Genomic DNA, 27485 nt, shown 5'->3' with positions numbered 1-27485 from the left:
GAGAAATTAAATATTTTTAACACAAGTGCTAAAAAGATCCCCTCTCAATTTTCACCTCTATGTTCCTGAAGGTGCTGACTCGCACTCCAATTCAACAGATACTGGCTGGCTTCCAAGACCTCACCTCAATTCTGGTTAAATCCTGGCAACAGTGATTTTTTGTATCTCCTATTTATTTTATCAAAGCCTCTCAAAATCTCCAACAAATCATAATTCTGAACAGATTCTCTGACAGATCTCCAATCTGTCGCTACCCTGAAGTAAAAAAAATTACAGTTTCTTTATTTTAAACCCTCCTCATAATTAAAGTCTTGAATCCCTGATATAATTTTAGTCGATCTGTTCCCAGCCTCTTCCAGGGCCTTGACACCCTTCTTAAACGAGCTCAGGACTGGACACAATATTTATTGAAATTCCTGACCAATGATTTGCAAAGATTTACCATTTATTTGTACTCTATGCCCCATTTATCAAACCTGGTCCTGAACCTTCCATCTCTCAGACGCGCAGGCACTCGACGGGCCTGGAAGTGGGCACAAAACCAGGCGGCACGGTAGCACAGTGGTTAGCACTGCTGCTTCACAGCTCCAGGGACCTGGGTTCGATTCCCGGCTTGGGTCACTGTCTGTGTGGAGTTTTCACATTCTCCTCGTGTCTGCGTGGGTTTCCTCCGGGTGCTCCGGTTTCCTCCTACAGTCCAAAGATGTGCGTGTTAGGTTGATTGGCCATGCTAAAATTGCCCTTACTGTGTCCTGGGATGCGTAGGTTAGAGGGATTAGTAGGTAAATATGTAGGGATATGGGGGTAGGGCCTGGGTGGGATTGTGGTCGGTGCAGACTCGATGGGCCGAATGGCCTCTTTCTGTGCTGTCGGGTTTCTAAGATTTCTAAGAAAAACACACTTCCAGCCACAATAGGCTTCAGAGTGCGATTTTACACTGACTGGCCAATTAACAGGCAGCTAGCATGAAACGCACGCTGGGAAAAGCTCAACACTGCCAGGGAGGGTCAGAAGAGGGTGAGCGGTGAGAAAAAGGAGGGCTGACACTTATAATTCGCTTCCTCAGAGCGACAGCCACTGCGGAGCCATCTCAGGGAGCTGCAACCTTGTAAATAATTAAATTGCGACGGAAAAATTATGCAAAGTGTGTCTAGGTGGCACATTCAAACACAAACCTCAGTCCCCAAACATCTTTTTTAATTTTACTTCTGCCCAGACAGTTCGTCCTATCCTGGATCAAGGTTGAAGCTAAAACATTAAGGCTGTCTGGCTAGTCAGCCCATCTGCCAACTGCAAAACTAGATGGGACACATAAAATTGCATTTATCTGGCCCCTTGATGGGCTCCATTGCCAGTTTGATTGTCGGTGGGCATGCTTCCAACTATCACGTGTGCCGTCAACTGAAATATTGCACAAGTGCGCAATGATGTCAGGTGCGCATGATTTCACACGTTTCCGGGGTGGGCGTCTGTCCACCCAAACATCATAAAATTCTGACTCTGGAGCTTCATGTGCTTTTTTGCGGCTTTATGAATTTGGCCTCCCGGTTTTAGCGATTCAATAATTTCTTTCCTTATTGTTCTTTCCTTATTGTTCCTCCCAAATGCACAATCACAGTTATCTGTATTCATTTTCATCTGACCTCCAACTGCCCAATCTAGAAAGCTTGCTGCCTTCCTGAAATTGTTTTCAGGGTCCTTGCACAGTTAATGACACTCTCTATTTTTGTATCATTGGCAATTTTCGACATTGTGTCCTCTGTAAATGTTGTCAGAGTATTTACGTATATTGGGAAGAACAGTTCCAACACTAATCTCCTGAGGATACTACTGTTCATATCTCTCCAGTCTAAAACACAGACCCTTACTCCACAATTACTCTTTGTTTTTTGTCCTTTAATCACGTCTAACCCAAGCTGTCACTCTCCCTTTCAGACTATTGTCTTCGTTTTATCAGGTATTTTAAGTGACACCTTGTCAAATGGCTTTTGAAATATATATATATACACATCTACATCAGCACACTCAATTATTTGCGCAAAGGCTGCGATTAAATATATCGAACAGAATTTGCCTTTACATATCTGGGCTGACCATCCTTATCCAACCTAGGAGTATTAATTTTACCTGTATGTAGCCTCTTGAAGCTTAGCTGTCACCAATGTCATGCCGGCGTTGAGTCATGTTGACCATAAAGTAACCAAGTTCCAGCTGTGCGCTGAACTGAATACGCTCGTCAATAATTAGCATCAATATCCTGGGATTGGGGAAAGGGAACTTCGCTTAAGATGCTTGATCGTTGTCCCATAACCCCTGCTGGAAAATGTACGTGTGGGTGCCAGATCAGGCTAGGGGTGATGCTTTCTGCTGTTAAATATCCTGCTGACATTTTTCGTCAGTTGAAGAATGGTCACTTGGGCAGGAACTGGAAGGTTGGCCATTGAAATGATCCTCGAGCACTGGAAACCAGCTATTCTCACACTGATGTTTATAATACAGAATCTATGAATAGAGTTGTGACAAATGATTGAGTTGGTTGTTTTACTTAATGTTCTTTTAATGAAAAGATCAAATGGGATTGTTTTCTTGATTTAATGGTTTCTTTGATGTGAAAAATTCTATTGTATAGTGTGAAGTATTTACCGCAGGTGTTCGAATGGGTAGTTTCTTCCGGATAATGTCAGGACACAAAAAATCTTCAGGACCTCCCAAACATTAATTCATTTTTTTGTTTAATTCATATCTTCTTAGAATTATAGAATCATAAAATCCCTACAGTGCAGAAGGAGGCCATTCAGCGCATCAAGTCTGCACTGACTCTCTCTGATAGAGTACCTTTACCCAGGACCTTTCCCCCGCCCTATCCCTGTAACCCCACACATTTACTATGACCAATCCATCTAACCTAGACATCTTTGGACACTAAGGGGCAATTTAGCATGGCCAATCCACATAACCTGCACATCTTTGGAGTGTGGGAGGAAACTGGGGCACCCGGAGGAAACCCATGCAGAATGTGCAGACTCCACACAAACAGTCACCCAAGTCCAGAATAGAACCTGGGTCCCTGGGGCTGTGAGGCAGCAGTGCTAACCACTGTGCCACCCCATCTTGGATGGCTTTTTCCAATAACAACAATCTGTATTTATATAGCACCTTTAACTTAATCCCAAGAAGCTTCACACGAATATTATAAAACAAAACATAACACGAAGCCACACAAGGAGATATTGGGTCAGAAGACCAAAATACTTGGTCAAAGATCTAGGTTTTAGGGAGTGTCTTAAAGGAGGAAAGTGAGGCAGAGAAGCTGGGAGGTATTTAAAGGAATTCCAAAGCTTGGGTCTGAGGAAACTGAAAGTGTGGTCACTAGTGGTGAAGTGATTAAAATCGAGGATGCTCAAGAAGCCAAAATTAGGTGAGCATAGATATCTCAGAGGGTTAGAATCATAGAATCCCTACACTGCAGAAGGAGCCCATCGAAAACAGAGGTGAGAATTTTAAAATCAAGGCATTGCTGGAACAAAAGCCAATGTGTTGAATTAGAGTGTTTGAGACTGTAAGGATTATTGTGGACTGGGAAATGAGAAATGCACAGAAAGGGGTAACAACACTATTAAATCCCCCTGAAGCAAAATGACGACTTTCCAATAGCACTTTTGACATATAGAAACATCCCACGGCAATGTGGATTAGCCCCATCAGAGCTGTTGATGGGCAGAAACTTCGCAATCATGCTGCCAAAGAAATGGACCCCAGGCTTGGCAGTCAGGGACTATCAGAAGGTTCAGGACCTAGAACAGTCCTACAGACAGCGACAAGCTTCCACTTACAATAGGAGTCACCATACTAGAAACCTGCCCTGGCTAATCAGAGCTGATGAAGTCTCGATCAGGGACCTTGACAGAGAAGGTGTCACTGTGCTGAGTGATGAAGGTCAGTGATGGAATTACTTGATATATACTCCAGAAGGCACAATCAGGCAGTCTTCTCCTCATTCCTCCTGGTGAACCTCCGATCGTACATTTGAGCGAACCTGTTGCAAACACCCAAGCAATTGAAACACCAAGTACTACAATTCAACTCCAGACCAGTAAAGTCATCCCAAAGCAGTTAAGACTACCACGCCTCCAAACTTGAAAAGAACAAGATCTGGAAGAGTCGTAAAGCCTCCAGGCCATCTGAATCTGTCAGAGACTTGAGAGGAGAAGCAAATACAATCGGGTAAAGACTTGGGAAAAGGTGTAGTATTAGGGTGTCTGGGATTGTCAGGGTTAATTTGGGACTGGGGAAACAGTACCACCCACATTATGCTGTGGAGAGCAGTACAGGGTAGGAGTGAGTCTGGTAGACGTTCGCATGAAGATGGCATCTAGTCAGGACTGTATGCTGTGTATATGTATACCATTATGTGTTATTAATAAACAGTTATCGTTCAACCATACCAGCCTCTAGACCTCATCAAGAGATAACACACAACTTTACATCATAATGTAGAGTAGATCAGTGATCGTGGCAGTGACAAGGGACTGGGACCGGAATTTTCCCATCCTGCCCGCCTCAGGGATCGTAGCAGGCAGAGGTGGGGGGGGGGGTGCGTGGACAGACCATGGCAGAATTTTCCGGCTTTGGGGCGAGCGTGGCCAGAAAACCCCGCCCTGGGATTTTGGTGTGGCTTAACACATTGTCAGTAGAGTTTTGGATTACCGCAAATTTATGGATGATGGAATGGAAGAGGTCAGTAAGGGGTGGCCTGGAATAATCAAATCTAGACGTAACAAAGGCATAAATGAGGGTTTCAGCACCAGATGAGCTGAGACAGAGGCAGATTAGGGTGATGTTAATGAGCTGGAAATAGGTAGTCTTAGTAATGACGCAAATATGTGGTCAGAAGCTCGGCTCCCAGTTAGAAATGACACCAAGTTTGTGAACAAGCTACCTCGGCTCAAACTGTTGTCAGGGAAAGGGGTTCTATCAATGGTTAGGGGAATGGAGTTTGGAACGCTGACTTAGAATTATAGAATCCCTACAGTGCAGAAGGAGACCATTTGGCCCATCGAGTCTGCACTGACTCTCTCTGACAGAGAACCTTGCCCAGGTCTTCTCCCCCGCCCTATCCCTGCACATTCACCATGGTTATTCCATCTAACCCACACATCTTGGAAATGGATTTTAACTTTTAAAAAATGGGCAGGCTTGTTTTGGGTGGAAGTTTAAACTCTCAGAAATCTATTACCTGATCCAAACCAAAAAAACCCACTTTACCTGAGGTTGGATGGTGGACGAAACCCCTCCAAGGCACCCCATTCATCATCTAAATCAGTCACTCTCTCCACCATTGATGCACAGTGGCAGCAGTGTGTACCATCTGCAAGATGCACGGCAGCAACTCACCAAGGCTCCTTTGGCAGCACCTTCCAAACCTACAGACTCTACCACCCAGAAGGACAAGGGCAGAAGACACGTGGTAACGTCAACACCTCCTGCAAGCTCCCCTCCAAGCCACTCACCACCCTGACTTGGAACTGGGCTGTCGTTCACTGCTGCTGGTTCAGAATTCTGGAACTCCCTCCTTAACAGGACTGTGGGTGTACCTACAGCGTATGGACTGCAGTGGTTCAAGAAGGCAGCTCACCACCACTTTCTCAAGGCTAATCAGGAATGGGCAACAAATCAGTCTAGCCAGTGATGCCCACATCTCATGGAAGAATAACCCCCGTCGCTGGAACTAAATTCTGCACATTATTTCTTTACATGCTCACATATTCATCTTTAAACTTGGACTGAGGTCTGATGTTGCGATTCTGTACTGCTTAGCAAAGTCTGAAGAACTGGAGGCACAGAGTTATTTCCGTAACTAGAAATATTTTATGGAAAGGTTGTTCTGAATCATCGGATAGGCACTTTAAATTGTTCCAATGATCAGACCGGCCGTTCATGCCATGCTCTCGCTGCAGCGAGGTCGGAGAATTTGGTGTCCAACCAAATCTCCGTCCACTGCAGTGGGATGGGAAAATCCCACCGGTATGAACGGCTGTAACATTCCGACCTTGGTCTTCGAAACTAATGGGCGGGATTTTCCAGTCGCGCTCGCCCCTAAATTTGGAAAATCCCGCCCAAGGTCAACGGAACTTTGCATAGTCTGCCCTCTTGCCCACTACAATTCCCATGGTGGGCGAGATGGGAAAATTCACCCCAATGTCTCCTTATGTATCTCAGTGCCATACTTTGATTTATAATGTTCTTTGAAGCACCTTGGGATATTTCATTACATCAACAGTGCTACATAAATATAAGTTGTCGTTGCTCTTGATACATCATGCTAAGGGGTTGCTGCATTGTTGGGGGTGCTCATTTTCAGATGAGACATTTAGCTGCAATCGGTCTGCCTGTTGGGGTGGACATTACAGATCCCATTGGACTATTCGACCAAGGGCAGGGGAGTTGTCTCTGCAACTCTTGCCAACAGATAAACTAGGCATTGATACCATTTGTTGTTTGTGTGCAAATTGACTGCCACACTAGTCTACATAACAACAGTGATTACACTGGGCGGCACGGTAACACAGTGGTTAGCGCTGCTGCTTCACAGCTCCAGGGACCTGGGTTCGATTCCTGGCTTGGGTCACTGTCTGTGTGGAGTTTGCACATTCTCCTCGTGTCTGCGTGGGTTTCCTTCGGGTGCTCCGGTTTCCTCCCACAGTCCAAAGATGTGCGGGTTAGGTTGATTGGCCATGCTAAAATTGCCCTTAGTGTCCTGGGATGTGTAGGTTAGAGGGATTAGTGGGTAAATATATAGGGATATGGGGGTAGGGCCTGGGTGGGATTGTGGTCGGTGCAGACTCGATGGACCGAATGGCCTCTTTCTGTGCTGTAGGGTTTCTAAGATTTCTAAGTAATTCATTGGTCGTCAGGGACTCCGAAACGTCCCGAGAATGTGAAGGACGCTGTATAAATACAAGTATTTAATTACATTTATAAAGTTACCTACCTGCACCAGATGACTAAAGACAATTAATTGGATGCAACTGGATAAAAAATATTATAGTTAATTGGATCTGAGTGACAGTACAGCACTCTCTCATCCTGTACAGGAGCTACTGCCTTTAATTTAACTCTAGTCTCTGGGGTGGGACTTGAACCCACTTCTGATACAGAGTTAAACTTCTGCACCGTTAGCAATGACCACTCTGAAATGTCTGTTATTTTTCTTTGACAGTATTGAAGCACCTCAGAGTGCAGCATGATCTATGTAGAGAACCTGAATATTATTGCATTCTGTATGATGGTCATTTTGAAATGTTTGTAATGTTCCTTCGGATATTTCATGAATAAAGTATATTTTTGCAAAAAAAATATAAGTAAAGGCACTCTCAGTGTTGATGTACGTGGAGCAGGTCTGGCTAATTCCTCACTCCTGGGCTGTGGTAACCACAGCTGGGGGTCGAAAATAGACTGCGTTCAAATATCGCAATGTACAAAGCCCTAGATAAGGGGGGGGAAAATATGCCCAACATTGCCTTATCCTGATGGCCACCTTTGTGTGTGGCTGCATCAAGCTGTGTGTAGATCCTCAGTATGCAAACACCAAGTGTCACAAGATGCTAAGGTTCTACCTGACCCCGGTTTGCGAAGGATGGGTCTGGGCACGCTGCCACAGAACGCTCCAAGTAGTTGGAATGTACTGTACCACCTGTCCCTCATGGAAACATTTATACAGAGAAATACCTTTGACCACAAGTCATCAAGCAGTGGTCTACACTTAACATCCTAGAGGCCCCGTGGGTAAAAATGATGGTGGATCCCGCCAGATGGTTCCCTGAGCAGAATGTTAAGTTTATTTGGCAGAATGCCTCATCACCAGAACTTTCTAGCAAGCACCAAAATCTAGCTTGGCTGGTGGTGGGTAAGGCACTCCCCATGAGGTTATCCATTTTGGTAGGAAGAACAGTAAAATGGACTGTTATTTAAATGGTAAAAAAAATTGCAGCATGCTGCTGTGCAGAGGGACCTGGGTGTCCTTGTGCATGAATCGCAAAAACTTGGTGCAGCAGGTAAGGAGACAAATGGAATTTTGTCCTTCATTGCTAGAGGGATGGAGTTTAAAAACAGGGAGGTTATGTTGCAGCTGTATAAGGTGCTGGTGAGGCCACACCTGGAGTACTGTGTACAGTTTTGGTCTCCTCACTTGAGAAAGGATATACTGGCACTGGAGGGGGGCAGAGGAGATTCACTAGGTTGATTCTGGAATTGAGAGGTTTGTTTTTTGAGGAGAGACTGAGTAGACTGGGACTGTACTCATTGGAATTTAGAAGAATGAGGGCGGGGGGGGGGGGATCATAGAAACATGTAGAATTATGAATGGAATACACAAGATAAAAGCAGGGAGAATGTTTCCACTGGTGGGTGAAATTAGGGAGAATGGCCTCAAAATAAGGGGAGCAGATTTAGGACTGAATTGAGGAAGAACTTCATCACCCAAAGAGTTGTGAATCTGTGGAATCCCCTGCCCAGTGAAGCAGTTGAGGCTACCTCATTGAATGATTTTAAGGCAAAGATAGGTGGGTTTTTGATCAGTAAAGGAATTAAGGGTTATGGTTTGTGGGTGGGTAAGTGGAGTCCACAAAAGATCAGCCATAATCTTGTTCAATGGCGGAGCAGGCTCGAGGGGCCAAAAGCTCTACTCCTGCTCCTAACTCTTTGTTCTTCTAATACACCCGGAATGTCAACCCATTCTAACAGTGCCCTTGAGGTGTCTGTGGTGGGGGAGAGACCACAGCCTTGTGGAATGCGTCTTTGCAAAGGTCTGGAGACAGATGAGGTGTTTTTAGTTGAGGCTCATCCCAAACAGCTTTGTGGCACAGGACTCTGTGCTCTATGGGCTGTTCCCCAATTCCTGCTGAAATAACTGTCCAGAGGCCAGTGTCCCTTCACCAGATTCCCTATATTTACAAACTCTATTCCACTCCTGGAGTGCTTCAGGTACAAAGTCAGTGGACCCGACACTCCCATTTTATATACAGATAAGGCTCCCTGATTGGGCAGGCAATGATGACCTCAATCAGGAAGCTCATACTCCAAAGACCAACCTCATAGACCTCATTGAAGTCATTACATCTGCCTGTGGCCCATATCCCTTAATACCTATGCTTAATAAATATTTATATATTTCAGATTTAAAGTTAGCAACTGATCTAGCATTAGCTGCCGATTGTGGAAGACTGTTGCAAACCTCTACTACCCTTTCCTAACATCTTTCCTGAATGTTCTGGCCCTAATTTTTAGACTATGCCCTTTAGTTGTGGAATCTTCAACCAGTGGAAATAGTTTATCTTTATCTACCCTGTCTTTTTCTGTTAGTATTGTGAAGACCTTGATCGGGTCACTGCTTAACCTTCTAAATTCTTGAGAAAACAAGGTCTAATTTGTATAATCTATCCTCATAATTAAACCCCTGAAATCCAGGTATCATTCTTGTAAATCTACTCTGCACTCCCTCCAAGGCTAATATATCCTTCCTAAGGTGGTGCCCCGATCTGCTCACAGTAACTCCAAGTGGGGTCTAATCAGGGTTTTGTATAACTGCAGCGTAACCTCTGCGTCCTTATACTCCAGTCCTCTCGATATAAAGGCCAGCATTTCATTAGCCTTCTTGATTATTTTCTGCACTTGGCATTTTAAAGATCTGTGCACCTGAACCCACCCCTCCTGCCCCCCCCACAAATCTCTTTGGAAGGTGGGATGTCAGCTACTGCTCCGACAATCGGGTGCATTCAATGTGGACTCGTGCAATGAGCAATTTTACCATTATAATGCTGCCTGGCCTACAGAGTATTTCCAGCATATTTTGTTTACTCTTCTTGGCTTGAACCCTGTAATAGTGGGAATGATGTCAGTTTGAATTGCTAAATCTCCCACTGTTTTGCAGTGACGTAAATTCCTTGAATGATTAAATTACATTGAGAAACTGGCAGGGTTTCTAAAGGTCGGTAACATAATTCCGAGAAAGCCATGTTCAAGTGTAGCTGAATTGGAGAGAAGGAAACTTGCATGTGGATGGCAAGTTCCTTTTCAAAATTACAACAGTCGGCTTCTTTGAGCATGTTAGATATATCAGTGGGATGAGACCACTGTTAAGACTGATTTTATCATTAACAGTCTGTATTGGATGTGATCTGTGAACTGAAGCATGAATACTATTCACAATCTTTAGTCACATTAAAGATTGTTGCCATGAACTAGAGTATAAATAGAATCACAAATATCCTTTAGACACAGTTTGTCTCATCACTGCCTACATACAAAGAACAAAGAACAGTACAGCACAGGAAACAGGCCCTTCGGCCCTCCAAGCCTGTGCCGCTCCTTGGTCCAACTAGACCAATCGTTTGTATCCCTCATCAGTGAAATAGTCCTCAAACTGCTAATCGAATTCATTACCTATTCACATGAGAGCATTATTAAAATACTTTAAATGCAACACTTTTGTTAATGTAAGTATTATATAATATTATAATTTAGTGTGAAGGGGTGGGAGATTGCTCCACGATTACTAATCCATTTGAAAAGGTATCCTTCAACCAAAAAAGGTTGAAAAATCACCAGTCCAAAGTGATCATCCTTCTTGGGTGAACAAGAACAATGAATCCCAGTAGGCTGTTTTATTGTACGATCACAGACAAGCCCAAGCCTGTCCTCACACACCATTGTGACTTCACATTCAATGGCAACCCGTCTACTATTACAGCAGCTAACCCAGGGCAGTTCAGGGATACAACTTGCTGCTAACGTGGCTCAAGACTGAACTAAACATTGGCTTTAACAGCTCAGCCCCATTAGCACCGCTCATAGATTCAACTTTTTCACCAAAATATGAGCCACACTATAATTCATAGAATTCCTACAGTGCAGAAGGAGGCCATTTGGCCCATCGAGTTTGCACCGACTCTCCGAAAGAGCATCTTACCTAGGCCCACACCCCAACCCTATCTCCGCCTATCCCCATTACCCTGTGCATTTACCATGGTTAATCCACCTAACCTACACATCGTTGAACACTAAGGGGAAATTTAGAATGGCCAATCGCCTAACCTACACATCTCTGAACACTAAGGGCAATTAAGCATGGCCAATCCACTTAACCAGCACATCTTTGAATACTTAGGGGCAATTTAGCAAGGCCAATCCACCTAACCCGCACTAAGATTGGCCATGGTAAATTATCCCTTAGTGTCAGCGGGACTAGCAGAGGTTACGGGATAGAGCCCTGGGTGGGATTGTGATCGGTGCAGACCCAATGGGCCAAATGGCCTTCTTCGGCACTGTGATTCTATGAAATCTTTGGCGTGTGGGAGGAAACCAGACCACCCAGAGGAAACCCACACACACATGGGGAGAATGTGCAAACTCCATGCAGTCACCCACGGCTGGAACCGAACCCAGGTTCCTGGCACTGTGAGACAGCAGTGCTAACCACTGTGCCACCGTGTCATCCTAGTGAAAAGAGGAAATGCTGGGGGGAAAAAAAAGCATCTGTGGAAACAGAAACAGAGTTAACATTTCAGATGTGTCTTTATATCAGAACTGGGAAAAGTTATTAATGTAAAAGGGTTTAAGCAAGTGAAAATGGTGAGGGTATGGAAAAAGAACAAAAGGAAAGATCTGTGCATAGGGTGGTGAACAAGAGAGATTACGTGAGTCAAGAATTGATGGGTTGAACCAATGGACCAAGAAATGAAAGATGTGTCTAGACATGCGTGACTGGCAGAATGATGATCAGCTACCTTCCGAAAACAAGAAAAAAAACAAAAGTATAATTGAGACCAGCAAAGAAAAATGAAACAGATTACAGTCTGAAATTGTTGAACTCAATGTTGAGCCAGTAAGGTGCCTCATTGAAAGGTGAGGTCCTGTTCCTCAGGCTCACATTGTGTTTCACTGGATGACTGCAGGGGGGTCAGGGATAAAGGGGTTAGTGCGAGAGCAAGGTGGAGAATTAAAATGGTAGGTGACTGGAAGACTGGGTTATGCCTACAGACTGAATGGAGGTGACCTGCAAAGCATTCCGCCATTCTATGTTTGGTCTTCCTGGTGAGCAGATTGCACTGTGAGCAGCGAAGACTGTATGCTAAATTGGAAGAAGCCAAAGTAAATTGCTGTCTCTTCTGGCAGAGTCTGGGGCCTTGGACAGTGAGGAGGGTGGAGATAAAGGGACATACATGTGCTGCATCTCCTGCACTTGCATGGCCAGGTGCCATATGGGAAGAGGAGGGTTTGTTGGGGGTGATTGAGGAGTGGAGTGTTGTGGAGGAAACGGTCCCTCACAGTGAGTCGGAATATGCCTGACTGAGGTTTGATGGTGTCTGAAATTACGGTGTTCAATTTCCTAAGATGCCGCATAAAAGGTACTTTATGATTCCTGAATAATGTTTCTTGTTTCAAATAATGCCATGCCAAGATAATCTTTTCTAATAATGTGGCATTAGTTGCGTTTCATTGCATCACAGCAAATATCACAGAATTGTTATGGAGGCCATTTGGCCCAGTGTGTCTTCACCTGCGCTCATAATGAGGATCCTGGCTTAGCGCCTGCCTTTTCCCGTACCGCTGCATCTATCATCTAATCACCAACTCATCTAATGCCCTCTGGAATGCCCGCCTCACCACATTTCCATGGCAGAACATTCCAGACCCAAACCACTCTTTATGTGAGTTTTTTCTCACACCAGTCCAAAGATGTGCGGGTTAGGTTGATTGGCCGTGCTAAAATTGCCCCTTAGTGTCCTGAGATGCGTAGGTTCGAGGGATTAGCGGTTAAATATGTAGGGATATGGGGTGGGATTGTGGTCGGTGCAGACTCGATGGGCCAAATGGCCTCTTTCTGCATTGTAGGGTTTCTATGATTCTATGATTCATATGTACAAGTCCATATATACCGAATATATATATATATATATACCTGAACACGCTGCACTTTTACACGTGATGTACATTATAGGCCCAAATTGTGCAAACCAGACCCTCGCTATGGGGGATGAGGATGGCTCTGTGTATCTGGCTGCAGTAATATCTCCCGCCAAAGAGGGGCGCAATAATTCGGAGTTGTAATTCTTTCCACGCGCGGGAGTGGACGTCGGGTGTAGTAACTCCTCCCAGCCGGCAGTGGCGCAATAGTTTAGTGGTGTAGTTACTCCCCCCGGGCGGGGTGGTAGGAGGCGCAATCATTGGGCGGTGTAGTTATTCCTCCCAACCGGCGGTGTAGTTACTCCTGCCGGCCGGCGGAGGCGCGATGATTGGGCGGTGTAGTGACTCCTCCCAGCCTGCGGGGGGGAGGGGGGGCGCGATGATTGGGCGGTGTAGTGACTCCTCCCAGCCGGCGGGTGTACTGACGCCTCCCAGCCTGCGGGGGGCGCGATGGGCGGGCGGTGGTGTGACTCCTCCCAGCTGGCGGTGTAGTGACTCCTCCAAGCCTGCGGGGGGGCGCGATGGGCGGGCGGTGATGTGACTCCTCCCAGCCGGCGATGTAGTAGTGACTCCTCCAAGCCTGCAGGGGGCGCGATGGGCGGGCGGTGGTGTGACTCCTCCCAGCCGGCGGTGTAGTAGTGACTCCTCCCAGCCTGCGGTGTAGTAGTGACTCCTCCCAGACTGCGGGGGGCGCGATGGGTGGTGTGACTCCTCCCAGCCGGCGGTGTAGTAGTGACTCCTCCCAGCCTGCGGGGGGCGCGATGGGTGGGCGGTGTAACGGGCAGGGAGGCAGCTTTGTGCGCGGTGCAGTGTGGGGAACGGTGGCTGTGGCCAGGCGGAGCTGGGAGAGCGGCGGGGGGAGAGGGGGTGGGGGGGGGAAAACGGAGGGGGGGGGAAAAAAACTGTGAAAATTATATTGGCTGGGCGGCCGGGCCACTTTTGCTTTCTTGACATAAGCACCGTCGGGATAGAAACTCAACAACTCTGATTTTTTATAAAAGATTGTGCTGGTCCGCTCGAGTTGAGGAAAATGTCGGAAAATCAGCCCAACAACCCGAACCGGGTGAGGAACAACAACCTGAACCCCAACCCGCTCATCAATGTCCGGGACCGGCTCTTCCACGCACTCTTCTTCAAGATGGCCGTGACATACGCCAGGGTGTTTCCCCCATCGTTCCGGAGAATGTTTGAGTTTTTCGTGCTGTTGAAGGTTAATGTTATTATTTAGTGTTTTTATTGGGGGGGGGGAGGGGGGGAAGGCCCCGGGCTCGAGATTGGGGGGGGGGGGGCAAGGGGGTTGTGCGCACGCGCGTCCTTCCCCTCTTGGCATGGGATTGACATTAAACACTTCCCTTATTTAATATGCTCCATTGTATTTTTAACTTTACCGTCACATGCATGGTATAGTTTGTACAGCCTCTACCTTGTGATTGCCTAATGTTTGCAGGCTTTACTTCCCACCACTAATTGCCCTCCTGGTCTCCATGTTACCTGATAATGTTAAAGATCCTCTCTCTCCATCTACTGCCCCCCCCTTCTACTTTAAATCTGCTGTCATCAGCTTTCATCTCAAATAAACAACCTCCCCATTCTTGCAAACCACCAACTGTGGGTGGCACAGTGGTTAGCACTGCTGCCTCACAGTGTCAGGGACTCTGGTTCAATTCCGGCCTCAGGCGACTGTCTGTGTGGAGTTTGCACATTCTCTCTGCGTGGGTTTCCTCGGGGTGCTGTGGTTTCCTCCCGCAGTCCGAAAGACATGCTGGTGAGGTGCATTGGCCAAGCTAAATTGAGCCTTGGTGTCGGGGGGATTAGCAAGTTAAATACATGGAGTTACGTGGATAGGCTTGTTCTCAGTGCAGGCTTGATGGGTCGAATGGTGGTCTTCTGCACTGTTGGGATTTTATGATCTTCAACATCCCTACCCCAAAGTTCTTGAATGTGTCATCGCCTCCCAAATCTTTTGGCACGCAATGTTTCAATTTCTCCAAATCAGGTTTCTGCTCTATCATATTAGGGGGAGAAATCTCATCCAGGACACACATGATATATCTCCTTGCCCTTTTTGACTTGTATTCAGGCTTTGGCATGGTTCATGCACTATTTTCCAATACCTCTTTATCATTGCCTGGGTGGGTGGGACTGCACTTCCCATGATATGTTTTCATCCATCAAATCCTAGCCAGACAATACCTGCACTGCCTTCTATTTCTGCTCTCAATCATAGGAGTGGGTTAGTTAGCTTTTATGCCTGTTTGTCATTCAATGAATTCATGGCTGATCTGCAATATCTATCGTTCCCCAGGTTTCTATCCTTGAAGCCCTCCTATTCCTCATCTGTGTGCAGTTTCTTGACATCTAAAAATGCAGCGTCACATTCCCCAACAACATCCATCTTTAACTCATCACTATCACTTTCATATCCTTCACTGACTCTAAATTGACAGATCACTTGTCTGACATCCAGTACTGTATCTCAAAATTTCCAGCAACTAAATATTGGGAAGACCAAAGCCATTGTCATTGGTCCCAGCCACTGACTCCATCCCTCTTCCTGGCAACTGTCTGAGGCTGAGCAATACTATCTGCAGCTTTTGTTATATTTGACCCTGAGATGGGCTTCAAACTACATTGGCACCATTACTAAGATGTCTGTCTCCACTTGCCTAACATGACCCGACTTGCAGTTACTCCTGGCTTACTTCCTGCATTCTATCCGTCTCAAACTTGAGGTGATCCAAATCTCTGCTGCATCTGTCCTAACTCTCTCCAAGTCTGGTACACCTTTTATTTCTGTGATCGTGTACCTACATTGGCACCTGTTTATTCAATGCTTCGATTTTTATAATTCTCACTCTGGTTTTCAACTTCCTTGTGGCCTTGCCCCTCCCAATCTCTGTAATTTCATCCAGCTCCGCAGTTCCCTAAAGAAAACCCCAAGGCACTCTACAAGTATGTTAAGAGCAAGAAGATAAGATGTGAAGGAGTAGGACCTATCAATTGTGACAGTGGGAAAGTCTGTATAGAACCGGTAGAAATAGCAGAGGGACTCAATGAATACTTTGCTTCAGTATTCACAGTGGAAAAGGATCTTGGTAGTTGCAGTACACACTTGCAGTGGACTGAGAAGATTGAGCATGTGGACATTAGGGGAGAGGATGTGTTGGAGCTTTTGAAAAGCATCAAGTTAGGTAAATCGCCGGGACCGGATGGGATGTACCCCAGGTTACTGTGGGAGGCGAGGGAAGAGATTGCTGAGCCTCTGGCGATGATCTTTGTGTCATCAATGGAGACGGGAGAGGTTCCGGAGGATTGCGGATGTGGTTCTGTTGTTCAAGAAAGGGAGAAGAGATAGCCCAGGAAATTATAGGCCAATGAGTCTAACCTCAGTGGTTGGTAAGTTGATTGAGAAGATCCTGAGAGGCAGGATTTCTGAACATCTGGCGAGGAATAGTATGATCAGAAATAGCCAGCGCGGCTTTGTCCAAGGCAGATCATGCCTTACGAGCCTAATTGAATTTTTTGAAGATGTAACTAGACACATAGACGAGGGAAGAGCGGTAGATGTAATTTATATGGATTTCAGCAAGGCGTTTGATAAGGTGCCCCATGCAAGGCTTATTGAGAAAGTGAAGGGGCATGGGATACAAGGGGACATTGCTTTGTGGATTCAGAACTGGCTTGCTCACAGAAGGCAAAGAGTGGTTGTAGATGGGTCTTTTTCATAATGGAGGTCAGTCACCAATGGAGTGCCCCAGGGAATCTGTTCTGGGACCCCTGCTCTTTGTGATTTTTATAAATGACCTGGATGAGGAAGTGGAAGGATGGGTTGGCAAGTTTGCTGATGACACAAAGGTTGGTGGTGTTGTGGATAATGTAGAGGGATGTCAGCAGATGCAACGAGACATAGATAAGATGCAAGACTGGGCGGAGAAGTGGCAGATGGACTTCAACCCAGATAAGTGTGTGGTGGTTCATTTTGGCAGGTCGAATAGGATGAAAGAATATAATATTATGGGTAAGACGCTTGGCAGTGTAGAAGATCAGAAGGATCTTGGAGTCCGGGTTCATAGGACGCTCAAAGCAGCATCGCAGGTAGAGGCTGTGGTTAAGAAGGCGTATGGAATGCTGGCCTTCATCAATAGAGGAATTGAGTTTAGAAATCGGGAGATAATGCTGCAGCTGTATAGGACCCTTGTCAGACCCCACCTGGAGTACTGTGCCCAGTTCTGGTCGTCTCATTACAGAAAGGATGTGGAAGCCATAGAAAGGGTGCAGAGGAGATTTACAAGGATGTTGCCTGGATTAGGTGGCATGCCTTATGAGGATAGGTTGAGAGAGCTAGGTCTTTTCTCCTTGGAGAAGCGAAGGATGAGAGGTGACCTGATAGAGGTGTATAAGATGTTGAGAGGTATTGATAGAGTGGATTCTCAGAGGCTTTAAGAGACTTTTGGATAAGTTCATGGAAGTTAGTAAGATAGAAGGTTATGGTTAAGCCTAGTAGGTAGGGACATGTTCGGTGCAACTTGTGGGCTGAAGGGCCTGTTTGTGCTGTAGCTTTTCTATGTTCTATGTTCTAAAGTTTATATGCTCTCCTAATCATGACGACTTCTGCTTCCCAGATTTAAATCGTTCCACCGTTGATGAGCATGCTTTTACGCCAAGTATCTAAGCTCTGGTATTGCCTCTCAAAACCCCTCCACTTCTCTTTCCTCCTTTAAGATGCTCCTTAAAATCCAACTCTTTGAGCAAGTTGCCCTAATATCTCCTTATGTGTCTTGGTGTCAATTTTGTTTTATAACAATTCTGTAAAGCAGCTTGGGACCTTTTATCACCTTAAAGGTGCTTTCTAAATTTAAGTTGTAGTCATTGGTTGGTACATTGATGATTTATTGATTAGGATGACCATATTGATTGCTTATTTGTGCTCGATCAAAAAAGCAAGCAGCAAAAAAAAATCAAGATTTTTGGTAAGATCCATTTACTGTAGACATAATCAACATCTAGTTTTGGACTGGGGAAAAGGTGTTTACAAACACCAGAACCATTTAGTTATGTCACTAATTCTCTCAGTCTTGAAGATCTTCAAGCCTTTCCTCATTTGGTTAAGGGTATATAATACAGCAGGTCGTATGCAAGGTGGAAGATGAATTCTGAATATCGCAGGTGTTCTGGAAGCAATAAAACTTAGTGGTTTAAGTATGAAATAAATTGTATTTAAAGATGTCGTGTAATAGAAATTAATGCAACAGGGTAGAGGTGTTTTGGTAACAATGGTCAACAAGAAGAATTTGCTGCACTAAAAGAAACAACAGTCAAAATAAAGGAGGTGGTAATCATCATTTTCTGATCCTACAATGGCTACTTCTGTGTCACTGGGGGACTACTAATGTACCTTGATTAAAAAGGGAGGAAGGGATAAGCCAGTTAATTATAGGCCAGTCAGATTAACCGTGGTAACGGGAAAATTGTTGGACAAATGTGTCCAAGAGCTGAAAATCGGATTAGGCTGTGTTTTTTGGTTGGGGCAGGCATGATGGACCAAATGGCTTCCCGCTCTGCTGTAAATTTTCTACATTTCTTTCTATGGACAACTTGGGCGCAGTTAACATTTGTAATACCAGAATTTGCGTCAGTGATTGAAACAGAAGGGTATCAATAAACTCCAGTGTGAGAATTATCAGTTGAAAATATGTACAAAATCTGTAGAACACCCCTAGCTCAGTCTCTCTGTCCAAGCCACAGGTGGCTAATGATTTCTTGTAAAGGTCATTCTCAGTCCTGGCGTGAGCCAGTACTTTCAGGGGAGGAGGGTAGGTAACAGCAATGAAATTCATCGTGTTCACAATTTTGCAATAAATTGATGAATAACAAACTGGAAATTTGTGTTCTCTATTGACACTTCTTTAGAAAAGTTATTGAAAATAAGAATTTCACCTTCAAGAGTGGACAGTTATACCTTTCCGCAATTCTCCTTAACCAGCAGGGAGAAAACTTCAGCCTCCATTATATTGATGTTCTGCTGAAGGGGTGCACAAAACATTGACCTACTTTTCTTTCATAGTCTTGGTTATCCATTGACTAAATTTGACAATGCAAATGTAACTCTTCATGTGGAAATATTTCTGTCTCGGATGGTTAATAATTTATTGCACTTGGACCCTGTTGCATTTTTATTAACCTGGAAACTAAACTATTTAAGTAGGTTAGCAAATTTGTTTTCAACCTGTTTTCAGTGAAAGCAAACTCTGAATACAGAAAGAATTGGCAATCTCACTCAACTTGTATACTAGTTGCAAAAATAGATTAAAATTAATACTGGGTGCTTTTCTGTGTTTGGGTTGACTGCGCACTTGACAGTTTGAATATAGGGAGTTAAACCATACAGATGCTCAGTTTCAAAAAGTTCAAAACTCTTTCATTCCCTAACACTAAACTTCTGTTACCTTGATAAATGAAAAAAGAGTTGACATTTTGACACAACGTGGAGTTCATCAAAATGTATCCCACATGTTAATTATGATTAGGTGTACATTCTGACTACAGACTCTTACTGGCCCTTCATCTTCCATGTGTTGATATGGGTCACCACTGCTCCTTCCACTAATCCCCTTACAGAAATAACATCAAATTTCAGTCAAATAATCAAATGCTTTAACATATTGAAGCTTTTATCCATAACTAGGATGAGCTGCCGTTTTTTGCTTTGTTTTTTAAGTTGAAAGCATGTTCCTACATGATCTTGATTTTGGAGCACTTTGACATAAGCCTCTGACGAAATGATGCTTATGTGCTTTCTCTGATTCATGTACTGCAAAGAAAAAATGGTTAAAGAAAGGGACAAGAAACAATTTCAAGTAACTGTGGTTGTACTTTAAATATTTTGAAAAAACCTACCATGGACTCATGGGTTGGATGGTTTCCTTCACTGCTGTAATAACTCTATGGGCCGAATTCAATGGCCGGGAGTCTCAGTGGGATGAAACCTCAATCAGGCAGTTAACTGCCTGCCATTGGAGTTTCCTGGGATGGCTAGGAATGGTGGCACTGCTGGGACTGCAGAGTGCCCTGGAGCAGCAGTAAAGGAGGCTCCAGAAAACTTGCAGGGACCAGTCAGGCAGACCCTGATGAAAGGCGCGTGTTTGTTGTGAGGGTAGGAGAGATTGGGGGTAGTTGTTGCTGCTGGGGGTGGGCGTCCATGGGCCTCAGGAGGTCCCTAACCACACTTCGGGGGCAACCGGGCGAGTGATTTCTCTCTTCCCTGCCCCGCGCCCCCAAGATTCCTGCAGGGATAAATTAAATTCTACCCTTTGGCTCCATGTTTGCTTAAAGTGGTGATTCTGTTGTATGATCATGAGAAGTTGCTCAGAGCAATGCAACTGTCAGGACCTTGAGGGAACTGAGCTGATACATGATTTATCAATGTTAATTTGGGAGGGAAAGAATATGCAGTCAAGTCATTTCAACTGTTGCATTAGTTCTGCCCCCGTGCCTGTTTCTTGGGCCTGTATCTCAGTCTATTTCCCTATTAATTAACCAAACAAAATAATTCATCCCACTGTAGTAATTTATCAATGTGGTTGATTCTCAACTGCCCTCTGAACAAGGGCAACTAGGGATGGGCAATAAATGCTGGCCAGCCAGTGATGCCCATGTCCCAAGAATGAATAAAAAAAACTCAAAGATCTCAGCAATTTTGACTTTTTTGATTAGGGTATTTCTGGTGATACCCTTTAAAGCTGTACTAAAATCTTTTTTTTAGGTTTCGAGTTTTTTTTATCAATAGAAATTAAATTTGCTTCAAGTTTTTTTAAAGTGTGAAGCATTTGTTTTGCTGGAAATGTAAGCCCTGGAGTAAGGGAATCATATTGGTCTTTGAAAAGGTAGTGAATTTGTACTGTCAAGAGGATTGAATGAACATTTTGTCTTTTTAATATATTTACTACAATTTATTTACTTACCAGATCTGCTGAAGATAATTGAATAATTGAATTAATTCTTCAAATTTCCTTCGGCTGTTTTTCCTCCCTTTAGTTTAACATATGTAAAGCATTGGTACATAATTATAACATATGGTTATCCTATTTGGAAGATCAGTGATGAACTTTTGATTATGGATCAAAGTTTAGTGTCAAATCAAGTACTGATTTCTGTCCAGCGGCAGCAATGAGCACAGTGGCGATGGTTTCCAAGGAACAGAATCTCATGGGGTTGTAACATTTTCCAAATTGCATCTCTGGAGAAATCTTTCTCGTGATACACAGTCTTTTATTTTGAAATATATCACTTGGCTTGACCTAAAGACCCTCTGATATTGCACAGACCTGTGCTAACGAAGATAACATTTCCATTCTTGGCATAACTGGTAGAGCTGTGTCTTTGGAGAAAATTGAAGTGTCTTTGAAAGTTATCCTATGTAAAAGAGAGAATGAAAATGAAGAAAAGACATGGAAGGAAAATATAAACTTGAATCTTTGGCTCTATGATTCTAAAAGTTGACTTAAGTAGAATGAGTTAAACTTGAACAATTTATTAAATAATCTGTACCAGCATTCTGCACACAGAATGTGCCTGCTTCCTACAATGAAAAATTCAGAATGTTGATGTACAATTCCTGGTGTCCAAGCAGTTTTATCTTAGTATTCATAGTCACAGGAATGTACGGGACCAGAAATAGCAATCTCAATTCACCTGGCTAGTTTCAATGTCTAGGAAATATATTCTACAAATCTCTATGAATATAGGAACGCACAAGACTGGAAAAATTACTGATGAATTGAGTGTGTTGCAATTTGTCTATCTTTAAACATCAGACACCAAGAGGGCATTGCTGAAAAAGATCAGTTGTCTCTATGCAGTTCCTCCCACCCCATAATTCATTTTGCGATTGGTCGCTATACTTGCAGCCCCTTGGGAATGCAAATTGAAAAATGGGGATTAGTTTTCTGCATATATTGATGTTACAACTGACTGATTTATGAATTATATTTTTAGATACAAATGGTAAACATAACAATTTGAACAACCATCTCTATCTCTGAGCGAAGCTCATTATTTCTGTACCTGGGGGATCAGTTTGTGAAGCAAACTTGATCTATCAGATATTTCATAAGCGTCTGTGCTGACAGAATTCTCTTTGTTAGTGTCATTTGCTTATTTTCAGAATTTAAATTAATGGTTTTAAGGACAAGTCATTGCCTTTTAAAGTATTTTCAATTGCATGTCAACAGACTGGAGAATAGATAAGCTCAATCTTTTGCCTGAAACTTTATTAGAACTGTTAAGTGGGACGGTTATCATGTCCTCGCAATGTCTTCTATTACAAGAACTTGTTGATTTTATAGGTTAATAGAAATATGGAAATCTGAATAAGTTTGCTGTTCACTCTTCAAAGAGCAGGCTGTGACATAAAAGACTTCCCATGGGGTCTGGACTTCTTAGTCATTTGCATTATATATGTACAATATAACCTCTTGAGGCTGTTTTCATTTAAGTTACACCCGAGAAACAGGTTATTTGGTTCAACATGCTCAAGTTGTGCTCACTCTCGAATTGGAATGATCTATTCTCATTCCTAGACTTTTCAATTCGTTAACATATTCTTTCTAATGTTATAAATTCTGTGCTAATAGTTACTTATGGTAAATGCTTCCAATTTCCAACAATGCTGTGAAAGATTTCTATTTCCTCCCTACATCTAATTATAGTTCTCATACCTCTGCTCGCTTATCAATTTGCCAACCAATGGAAACAGAATGTATTGTCAGTTTTGAAACCTCTTATAAATTCGTATCATATGAACCTTCTGCATCCATTTGATCATTAAATGAGACCAAAGTTCATTCACGCTGTTACTTTTTTCGAAGAAGCCTGGGAGATTTGTAGAGCATGATCTTCATTTTATACCCCATTACCTGTTGTTTTCTATGAGTCTTCATTTATGGAAACTGTATTTTTGCTGCAAGTGACAGTGTTAGGAGCAAGCCTGAACTCTTACCAATGACTTTGGTTTACAAGACTTCAACCTCTCTCTTTTTATTGGTATTATTGCTAACGGTATGGATTTTTTTAGTAAAACAACCAACAGGACAAAATTGTGCATATGCAGTACAGTACGCCAGCAAACAAATGCGTGTAACTGACTGAACCCCCAAAAGAATGCATTTGCAATACCAATAGGAGATGATGCCAATTATTTTTGAGAGTCATTCTTAACCTTTCTTGCATGGAAAGCATTCAGGGAAGGTTCACTCGGCTCATTTCCTTGGTTGATGGGTTGTGTTATGAGAGAAGGTTGAGCCAATACTTACTGGAGTTTCGAAGAATGAGAGGTGATCTTATTGAAACATATAAGATTCAGAGGAGGCTAAACAGGGTAGATGCTGAGAGCGGGTATTCCCTTTGTGGGGGAATCTAGAACTGGGGGGACAGTTTCAAAATATGAGGTCTCCCATTTAAGACAAGGATAAGGATTTTCTTATGAAGACCATCAGTGTTTTGGAATTTTCTTCCTCAGTGAGCAGTGGAAACTGAGGCATTTAATATATTCAAAGTTGAGTTAGACAGATTTTTGATTTCAAGGGAGTAAAGGATTATGGGGTGGTACGGCAGGAAGTTGGGTTAAGGCTACATTTAGATCAGTCCTGATCTTATTGAGTGTTGGAGCAGGCATGAGAGGCTGAATTGCCTACTCCTATTTCTTACATTGTGTTGCCCAAATTGCATGCCTGCTATTCCCTCAAGGTAAAAGTTATTTTCAAGGGTGTACCATTAAATCAAAGCTGCTCACATTTTTCTTTAATGGGCCAGGGTGGGAGGGGGGGATTTTTCACATAATATAAAGCACAATACCACAGATACTGGAAATTTGAAATAAAAACAAAATGCTGGGAAAACTCAACAGGTCCAGCAGCATCTTTGGAGAGAGAGAAAGAGTTAATGTTTCAAGTCCAATATGACTCTCATTCGGAACTAGATGTACTGGGGATATTTTTCATTTGGGTGTCTTGTTCTAGTTTTCAATTCCCTACTCTCTCCGTGGTAATGCTGCTGCAATGTCATCTTGATTTTCCTGCATCTGTGCAGAATTTGATTGTCCACTGACCAGAATTGAGAGAGAAACCCAGACTTCAACTTCAGTTCTGCTGCCTTTCGCTCTGTGACAAGCCCACTCTTTGACCTTGGAATTTGTTCTCTTGTGTTCAGTGAATGTCTGTTGCTTCCTGTGAAGTTGATTTTGCTTTTTTTCTAATTTTTCTTTCAGACCTTTCCCTTATATGCATTTTTTGTGTAAATTACTAACTTTTAAATATATCTACCTGTGCTGGGTATAAGCAAGAGGTGATTTGTTGGTCTCTAAGCTTTGTGGAAACAGCTTACATGTAGATTTAATATTTAATTTTGAGCAGTTTGTAGTTTAAACATAGTCTATTTAAATAGACCTTCAGTACTGAGTAGAGCCCATTCAGGACTTTCATTTTTACTGAGATTAAGCGCCATTGTACTCTTGATCGAATTCTGCGTTTGAATTATATATTTCTCTAGTTCTTTCATAGGGGGTGAGTGTCGCTGGCAACTCCAGCATTTACTGCCCATTCCTATTTGTCCTTTAGCTTATCTATCTTGTCCATAGATGCTGCCCAACCTGCTGAGTGTTCTAAGCATTTTCTGTTTTAGCAAACATTGTTTCATAATGCTTCCGTGAAGCCTGTTTTACTATTCCAAAGACACTACGTAAATACAAGTAGTTTTCCATATTTCCAGCAGCTGTCGTATTTTTGCTTTTTGTTCACTTTAACTCATAGGAGAAAAAGGAAAAGTAATTAATCCATCCGAAGACCATTAAGGACAGTATAGAACCACAACATGCTATAGAGTAGATTCAAACCGATTCTCAAGCTATGGCAGAACTGCTAAATGGCTATTTTGTGCCCATCTACACTCCTGTGGATGATGCTTATGTTCCAGTATTGAATGCCTTTAATAATATTCAAATAGATAAGTAATTAAAGCTTGGATAGTTTATTAAAGCTGAGTATGATAATACCTATGCAAGGTTGATTAAAAGGATGGGATAGATACTCTGTGAGGTCCTTACCTATTTCTTGTGATTTCAATAGAGTTCAGAGTTGTTCCTTTAGACTGGAAGCTAGCTCATATAGTTCATTTTTCAAAAAGTTGGAGGGGAAATCAGAGCTTGGAATCATTATTGGGAAGATGCTCGAACGGATCACAAGTGATATCCTTTATGATCACTGGGAAAGGAATGAAGAAGCCGTTGGATTTTCATTTGAAACAAATATGTTATGTCTGACAAATGTGCTGAGAGTTTTTTGAGGCAGTGGAGAAGGGAACTTCAGTAGATATTGTCTATTTGGACTTTCAAAAAGCCTTTGATAAAGTACCTCAAATAGATTACTTCACAAGATAGATTATTGTGGTGTTAGGAATTTGAAATGCTCGGTTTGGAATTGGTTCCAATCTTGTTGCCAAAAAGTTATAGTTAACAGATGTGGTTCAGCTTAGAGATACCTTACTGCTGGTACCCATCAGCGATAAGCTGGTCCTGCTATATTTCACCATCTTTATTATTGACCTGATTAGTGGACTGGTATGTAAGTTTGCAGATAATACTAAATTGCAATGGTTAAGATGAAAGAGAACTGGTGGCAGCTCAGCACCACCTTCTAAAGAACAATTCAGGATGGCCAACAAATTTTGGACTTGCCAACAATGCCCACATCCCATGAAAGAATAACAAAAATCAGATCTAAAAGCTTTAAATGTGCAGGTGGAGGGGATCTCGCAATGTAAATGACATTTAATTTAGATAAAGTTGAGCTTGTTGGTATGGTTAGAACAAAATGCACCTATCGTTTTCAGGAAATTAGACTGAAATGAGTTGGGAGAGACAAGGATCTTTGATCTTTGAGTTACTGCAACCGATGTAGAGAAACTGGAGCTTAAGTTGTTTTAATAGAACCATTCTTCCATTATAAATTGTTCTGACACACTACAGGTCGCTGGTCAGACCACATTTATAATATCATGCCAATTTTTGTCGCCCCATGTGGTTGGTGATATAGTCATGGAAAGGATCCAGAGGAAAGTTACAGATTGAATCCCTAGAACAGAGACGTTTAAGAGGAGATTTGATTGAGGTGTTCAGAATCGTGAAGAATTTAGAGTAAAAAAGGAGAAACTATTTGCGGTGTCAGAGGGTTGGTAAACAGAGGACACAGATTTAAGGTGATTCATAGAAGAACCAGAGGTGACATGAGGAAACATTTTTTACACAACGAGTCATGATTTAGAATGGACTGCCCGAAAGAGAAGTGCAAGTAGCTATAATCATAGCATTCAAAAGGGAATTGGGTCAATACTTGAAGGGAAAAAATAATAGGACTTTTGGGTAAGAGCGGGAAACTGGGATTAATTGGATAGTTTTACCACGGAGCTGGCACAGGTATGATAAGCTGAATGGCCTTCTCCCATGCTATGATTATATTATACTGTTAAAGTATAACAATATAATGTATGGAGGAGGAATGGCCTAATAGTATTACCGCTAGACTATTAATCCAGAAACACAGCTAATGTTCTGGGGACCCGGGTTTGAATACTGCCACGGCAGATGGTGGAATTTTAATTCAATAAAAATATCTGGAATTAAGAATCTCCCGATGACCATAAAACCTTGTCGATTGTTGGAAAAACCCATCTGATTCACTAATGCCCTTTAGGGAAGAAAATCTGCCGTCCTTACCTGGTCTGGCCCACATGCGACTCCAGAGCCACACCAATGTGGTTGACTCTCAACTAGGGATGGGCAATAAATGCTGATGTGGAGATGCCGGCGTTAGACTGGGGTAAACACAGTAAGAAGTTTAACAACACCAGGTTAAAGTCCAACAGGTTTATTTGATAGCAAAAGCCACACAAGCTTTCGGAGCTCCAAGCCCCTTCTTCAGGTGAGTGGGAATTCTGTTCACAAACAGGGCATATAAAGACAGAGACTCAATTTACATGAATAATGGTTGGAATGCGAATACTTACAGCTAATCAAGTCTTTAAGAAACAAAACAATGTGAGTGGAGAGAGCATCAAGACAGGCTAAAAAGATGTGTATTGTCTCCAGACAAGACAGCCAGTGAAACTCGGCAGGTCCAGGCAACTGTGGGGGTTACAGATAGTGTGACATGAACCCAATATCCCGGTTGAGGCCGTCCTCGTGTGTGCGGAACTTGGCTATCAGTTTCTGCTCAGCGACTCTGTGCCGTTGTGTGTCGCGAAGGCCGCCTTGGAGAACGCTTACCCGAATATCAGAGGCCGAATGCCCGTGACCGCTGAAGTGCTCCCCAACAGGAAGAGAACAGTCTTGCCTGGTGATTATCAAGCGGTGTTCATTCATCCGTTGTCGCAGCGTCTGCATAGTTTCCCCAATGTACCATGCCTCGGGACATCCTTTCCTGCAGCGTATCAGGTAGACAACGGTGGCCGAGTTGCAAGAGTATGTACCGTGT

The 27485-nt window shown here is 43.3% G+C and overlaps 1 protein-coding gene across 2 annotated transcripts in view; it reads left to right on the top strand.

Moving 5' to 3' along the window:
- The first annotated feature begins 13754 nt into the window (after positions 1-13754).
- The window catches only part of tmem259 (transmembrane protein 259), a 61761-nt gene continuing 48030 nt past the window's right edge, over positions 13755-27485 (top strand). Inside the window, exon 1 of one of the 2 annotated variants that reach the window (XM_078198096.1) lies at positions 13755-14173. In XM_078198096.1, the coding sequence (XP_078054222.1) occupies positions 13994-14173 (180 nt within the window). In that variant the 5' untranslated portion in view covers positions 13755-13993. The remainder of the gene's footprint in view (positions 14174-27485) is intronic. The other variant, XM_078198095.1, reaches the window with a different exon arrangement.

The sequence above is a fragment of the Mustelus asterias genome, chromosome 26 (genome assembly GCF_964213995.1).
Source record: "Mustelus asterias chromosome 26, sMusAst1.hap1.1, whole genome shotgun sequence".
NCBI lineage: Eukaryota > Metazoa > Chordata > Chondrichthyes > Carcharhiniformes > Triakidae > Mustelus > Mustelus asterias.
This window is presented reverse-complemented; position numbering and strand designations above follow the sequence as displayed.